Below are 6,000 nucleotides of genomic sequence, written 5' to 3'. Positions count from 1 at the left end.
TTCTTTCTTTCTTTCTTTCTTTCTTTCTTTCTTTCTTTCTTTCTTCTCTCTCTCTCTCTCTCTTTCTTTTTTCCTACTGCACAAAAGATGTACTCGCAAATTGTTAGAAAGGAAAGAAGAGATTTGGATCTTATATGACTCTAGGCTTGGGTGAAAGTTGGTGTGGGCATTAGAGAGTGCCTGGTTGGGGTAGGAGGACGTATAACATTCAGCCAGGAATTTCCACAGAAAAGCCATCCCTTAAAAGACTGCCCTAGACACTTAATAGTCTGTAAGTACTGTCTACCCAAGACCTAGTGCCTGTCTGAATATCAAACCTTAGGCATAGATACCTGTAGCCTCAGAGGTCACTGAGCTGCCTCTGTGACTACCACCTTTTGATCAGAATGTGTCCCTGCTGCTCTGATCTCTCCAAGGCATCCAATCATGGATTCCATTACATTCTTACATTGAAACTACCTGTGCTATTGGTTAGCATTGATAGTTTGGATACTCCCTAACTTACTGAAGAGGTGGTAGATGTATCTGTGGGACTAAATAGTGGTAGTCTTCATTAAAAACTCTCTGATTCTTGCTCCTTAGTATATCTCAGTTCTTCATGACTAAGGAACAAATTCCTTTATTCTTCTGTATTTTACTAGTAGAAGAATATTGTTTTATGGAAACCCTAAGCTCTACCATTTTCTTAGTTACAATAAATTTAGGACAGTTTTGTCCATCCTTCACACTCAACTGATACAAAAATCCCTGATATGTTTTTTCAGCTTGAGACCATTGAATACATCAGATGTTATAAGGCATTGCAGAAAGGTAGGATAAAACCGTTGGTTAATGTTTCCCTAACATTGATAAGTACATTCTTATATTGTGATATCTAAAGAATGCCATTGAATATAAGGATAACAGTAGGATACAAATAACACATGTAGACAATATGGAGACAAATATGAAGAATAAATATATTTTAAGATTATTTTATCCTTTAACAGCCTCTCATTCAGTTAGACAGTAAAACTAGAAGAAACTACTGAATTCTAAAGTTCTAAAGATACAGTATCGGGCACAGGAGTAATTTAGCCTTTGGTTTTTCTTGAGCCATATGAATTTAAGGAAGTTATTTTTTCTACCTCTGATGCATCTCTAAGCCTAATTTCTTCATCTATAAAATCCAGAATAGAACCGACATAGATGGGCTTTAACTTTCACACTTTTAAGTGTAAATGTAGGTATAGGTCAAGAAGAATAAAAATATATAACATCAAGGTGAAAATGACAGCTTCAAGTGGGAGAAAAGGAAAATGTGTAATAGAGTGCTGTAGGTTCTTACTGGAGGATAGGAGAGTGTGCTCATCTAGCAGGAGAGGGGGATTGAATCTGAGAGTTGCCTAGTTGGCTAGACTAAGAATACCCAAGAGTAGTTTATCCTTAAAAGGATAGCCTCCACTTTCTCATGTACTGTTAGACCTAAACTACTTTTGTTGTTTCCATCCCAAACATGTGATACACTGGCCAAGAAGTGAGCAGCAAGAGTCCTGCATATGCACATCCTAAATGACCTTTCTCTAATTTACTAAAAGCCTTTTAACTTTGCAATTGGAAAGGGAAATGAACTGAATGAAGAGAAATTGTCTTGGCTTTCTTGCTGATTTACTGTATAACTATCTGGAATGCTACTTGTAGAATAATATGGGAAGAAATGACATCTTAACATTTTTGTCTTCCTATCCAAGAATATGGTATGTCTCACTATTATTCAAGTTACCTTTTATGGTCTTCATTAAAATTTTTATCTTTTTCTTCATCTATGTTTTGTGTTATGGTTATCCCTGATAATATCAAGTTATTGTGAATAGGATATTTAAAATTACATTTTTTAAAAGATTTATTTGCAAGAGAGAGAGAGAGCACGTGTGCAAGTGGGGGAGGGGAGCAGAGGGAGAAAATCTTCAAGCCAACTCCCTGCTGAGTGCAGAGCGCGCCCAGGGCTCCATCCCACCACCAATGAGGTCATGACCTGAGCCGAAACCAAGAGTCAGACACTTAACTGACTAAGCCAACCAGGCGCCCCTAAAACTACATTTATTTACTAGTTAGTGCTGTTATGTTAGATTTTTTTATTGTTTATCTAGTATTTAGCCACCTTGTTCTTTGCTCTTATGGTAATTCTAATAGTTTGTCTTTGAATTATTTTGCATTTTATTGATATGGTCATATTCTGTATAGGTAATAGCATAATTTACTGTTTGTCTTTCTAACATTTATATCTTTTTTTAAATCCAATTTGTTGACATTGTCCTCTAATAAAATACTGAATACCAATGGGGAGTGTTGACAATTGTTTCTTTATTCTAAACTGATTAAGACATGAGCATTTATGGACCCCAATCACTTCCCCTCTATTTTTCTCTTTCATCCTATCATGGTCTTCCACTCATGAGCAAATGAGAGCTTTGACTAAAAGAGGACTGAATTGATTTGCTTCATTTAGATGTAATCACATTTTTTCTTAGGAACTTCCTGTAATATTCCATGGCTTTTTTTTTTTTCCATATAAGTAACAGTTTATACTAATTTGTTATTATGAGCATACGTAAATTGTTTATACAGTAATGCAGCATGAGATAACAGAAGAATTGAAATGTGTTTACCTTTACAGAAAATGAATGGATGATATAGTCAGTTTGCTATTTTGACAGCTTCACTATCAGCTTCTACTCCCCCAGGTTGTCAGTATACCCAAAGTTAACAGCTCCTTCCCCTCTCTGTTGTTTCTAATTGAGAAGACTAAAAAAATTAGATCTCAAAACTCAGAATTGCATATAAGATGAGAATAAAAGTATTTGCCTCTAATAATGAGCCTAGCATAAATCAAGATTTTTGAGGTGTTTGCAGTATTTGTTTAGGGGGCTTTGTGCTTATTTCCAGGTATTGGCTGTTTGGTGGAGTTGAGGTTCTTAGAAGAGTAGTATGTTAATATGTTAAAGTATATCCTTATTAAGGAGAACACTCTTGGGGTGCCTGGGTGGCTCAGACGGTTAAGTGTCTGCCTTTGGCTCAGGTCATGATCCCAGGGTCCTGGGATCGAGCCCTACATCAGGCTCCCTGCTAGCAGGGAGCCTGCTTCTCCCTCTGTCTGCCTGCCGCTCCCCCTGCTTGTACTCTCTCTCTGTCAAATAAATAAAATCTTTTTAAAAAAAGAGAGAGAGAACACTCTTATACCTTAGGAAAGTAACTTTTGTGACAGGCTGTCTTTCTTCTGATGGTTGCCTCATTGTGGGTGGAATTGAAAAGACTAATGTCTTATGGGCTACATACACATTTTACAGCTAACTATCATTATCTGACAGTCTTATTCTTAATGATGGTACCTTCCTTTTTTTTTTTTTTTTTGTCTCGTGTTTGTATTTAAATGTCCTTATAGAGTCTTTCTTTAATTCACTGTATCTAATTATTTAGCAATCAAAAGAGAGCTAAGTACGTCAGGTCCCCAGTGTTACATTCACCACCTCTTACATATTGGTTCTGCTTGTATTCATCAACTTAGTTCACATTTATTCAATACTTTTTGCCTTCTGGTGTTATTGCTTGCCCTATAAACTGACTGGAAATTAATTGTGACTTTGACTAATCACTGTTTGCTTTTGGATTTAGAGTAAAATAGGAGAAACAACAGCATTTGGAACTTTTTTGTGGACTAGCTTTCTTGATCATCTCCAATAAAATCCTGAGTCTGCTAATCAGGGCAAATGTCAGTGAAAATAAACCACAACACCCACATTTTTATGAAGCCGATAAAAAATATGGAGGCCACGATGACTCGCAACTTTTGCTGAACAGAATATAAAACCAATTTTTTTCATTCCACTCTCAAACTTCTCACCGGTAGAAAATAAAGGATCAGAAATCTATAGAAGATAAGTTGTTTGAAAGATAATAACAGCTTTGTTAGCAAATTAAATAACTCTAGTTATAGTGCTAAAAGAAGTTTGGCAGTTGAGATGTGTTACAAACTATGATACTTGGAAAAAGAGTGGCAATGAAAATCTAATTTCAAGTCTGGAAATTTTAGCTGGTTAACCAAATGTGGAGACTAAATCATTCGGTTCCCTCAGATCAAATTTACCATTTTGTTTTTATAAGATGAAATCAGAAATAGCAGAGCTCTTCAAAAGTCCTTGGTAAATGACCTGTAAGTAGTGGGTATTGATGGCCCACTCTTCATTAACTGTTCTTTCACCTCTGCCCTGACTCTGGGGACTCAGGACTGGGTGTTGGTTCTCCTGAGTCAGTGCTCAGAGGCAATTCCACATTGGTTTTCCTTTTCTTGCCTTCTGGAAGCTGGTTACTCCAGTGTGCACTGTCCTATCAATCTGTAAAAGCACAACCTCCAGTGAACTGGAAACTAAGTTACCGGTGGGTCTGCTCTTCCAATGTATTCACATACTTTTTTTTTTTTTCTCTCTCTGTGAAATAAATAGCTGTTTATTTATATGCTAACTCGTATAATTCCCCGTTTTCCTTAAGATTAGGCTATGGGATGTGCGTTCATGATTTAATAAACAAGGGCTGTTTTAAAATGATGAGATGATACTGTGTTTTTTCCTAGACAGTGGTGCAGATAAGTTTGACAGTTTTTCTTTCGTCTTTAAGGTGACAACCCTTGTCAACACAAGCAACAAAGGCCCATCTGGTAAAAAGAAAGGGAGGTCAAAGAAAGCCCATGTACTGGCTGCATCTGTAGAACAAGCCACTCAAAACTTCCTGGATAAGGGTGAACAGATTGCTAAGGAGAGTCAAGATCTCAAAGAAGAATTGGTCGCTGCAGTTGAGGATGTACGCAAACAAGGTAGGAAGAATAATATTGTTCAAGAGGGATCTATACTGATGTGCAAACAATGGATTTATCTCTAGAACCAATGCATATTTGCTCAAAGAAGTCGTCTTATGTTTTTCCTCAGTATCTGCGCTTGTCATTTTTAATATTTGCTGGAATTAGGTGCATAGACAAATAGAGATGTTTTTAGTTGTGGTGGAGTAGCACAGCTATGAAAGCTTTATGTCTGCTGTTACTTCCAAATTTTCAAGTTGTTTTCTCTTGGTAGATGAACGCGGACTCTTGTGTCAAACTGAAGCTCCAGGGAGGACAGGATGAGAATTCCTCACACTTAACAGAGTCACTGAACGCCCAGGGTTTTAAAGAGGAGGGAGGAGATGATTGTAAAGCAGTGTAATAAAATTATTGTTGCTTTGTATGATTTTCAAATTTATATCTTCAGTTCACAGCTAGTTAGCTGTCTATGGATCAGTTAATTATATAGCTAGCTAGTTAGCTAAAATGCAGTTTTTCAGCATACTTAAAATTTTTAATTGTGGTAAAATACCCATAACATAAAATGTACCATTTTAACCTTTTTTAAACTGTATAATTCAGTAGTGTTAAGTATATTTACATTGTTGAGTAGCCAATCTCTAGAACGTTTTCCTCTTGTAGTACTGAAACTCTATACCTACACAACAACAATTCCTCATTTTCCCATTGCCCTAGCCCCTGGCAACCACTCTTCTACTTTTCTATGAATTTAACTACTCTAGATACCTTTTATAAGTGGGATCATATAGTATTTATGACTGGCTTATTTCACTTAGCTATCTTCATGGTTCATCCATGTTGGAGCATGGGTCAGAATTTCCTTCATTTTTAGGACTGAAGATATTCTAGTATATGTATATACCACATTTTCCTTATCGCTTCATCCATTGATGGACATGTGTTTCTTCTACCGTTGGCTATTACCCCCAGCCTGGCCTCCCTACTGTGTTTCCTATCTCAGTAAAAGCCGTGCATATGTATCCAGTTGCAGACTGAGGAAATCTTGATATCGTTCTTGTTATTTTTCTCTCCTTCCAAATACAGTCTATTACAAAGTCCCATAGATTTTTAACTCCAAAATATCTCTTAAGTGGACCAATTCCTGTCTTATTTACTCAAAGGTACCATGT

The 6,000-nt window shown here is 36.6% G+C and overlaps 1 protein-coding gene across 5 annotated transcripts in view; it reads left to right on the top strand.

Moving 5' to 3' along the window:
- The window catches only part of CTNNA2 (catenin alpha 2), a 1,077,601-nt gene that overhangs the window by 227,633 nt on the left and 843,968 nt on the right, over positions 1 to 6,000 (top strand). For all 5 annotated transcript variants that reach the window (XM_032410576.1, XM_032410575.1, XM_032410577.1 and 2 more), the window contains exon 3: positions 4,651 to 4,846. In XM_032410576.1, the coding sequence (XP_032266467.1) occupies positions 4,651 to 4,846 (196 nt within the window). The remainder of the gene's footprint in view (positions 1 to 4,650; positions 4,847 to 6,000) is intronic.

This window comes from Phoca vitulina, unplaced genomic scaffold, assembly GCF_004348235.1.
Source record: "Phoca vitulina isolate PV1807 unplaced genomic scaffold, GSC_HSeal_1.0 scaffold12, whole genome shotgun sequence".
NCBI lineage: Eukaryota > Metazoa > Chordata > Mammalia > Carnivora > Phocidae > Phoca > Phoca vitulina.
Note: the sequence above shows the minus strand (reverse complement) of the source record. Positions and strands in the feature narration are given on the sequence as shown.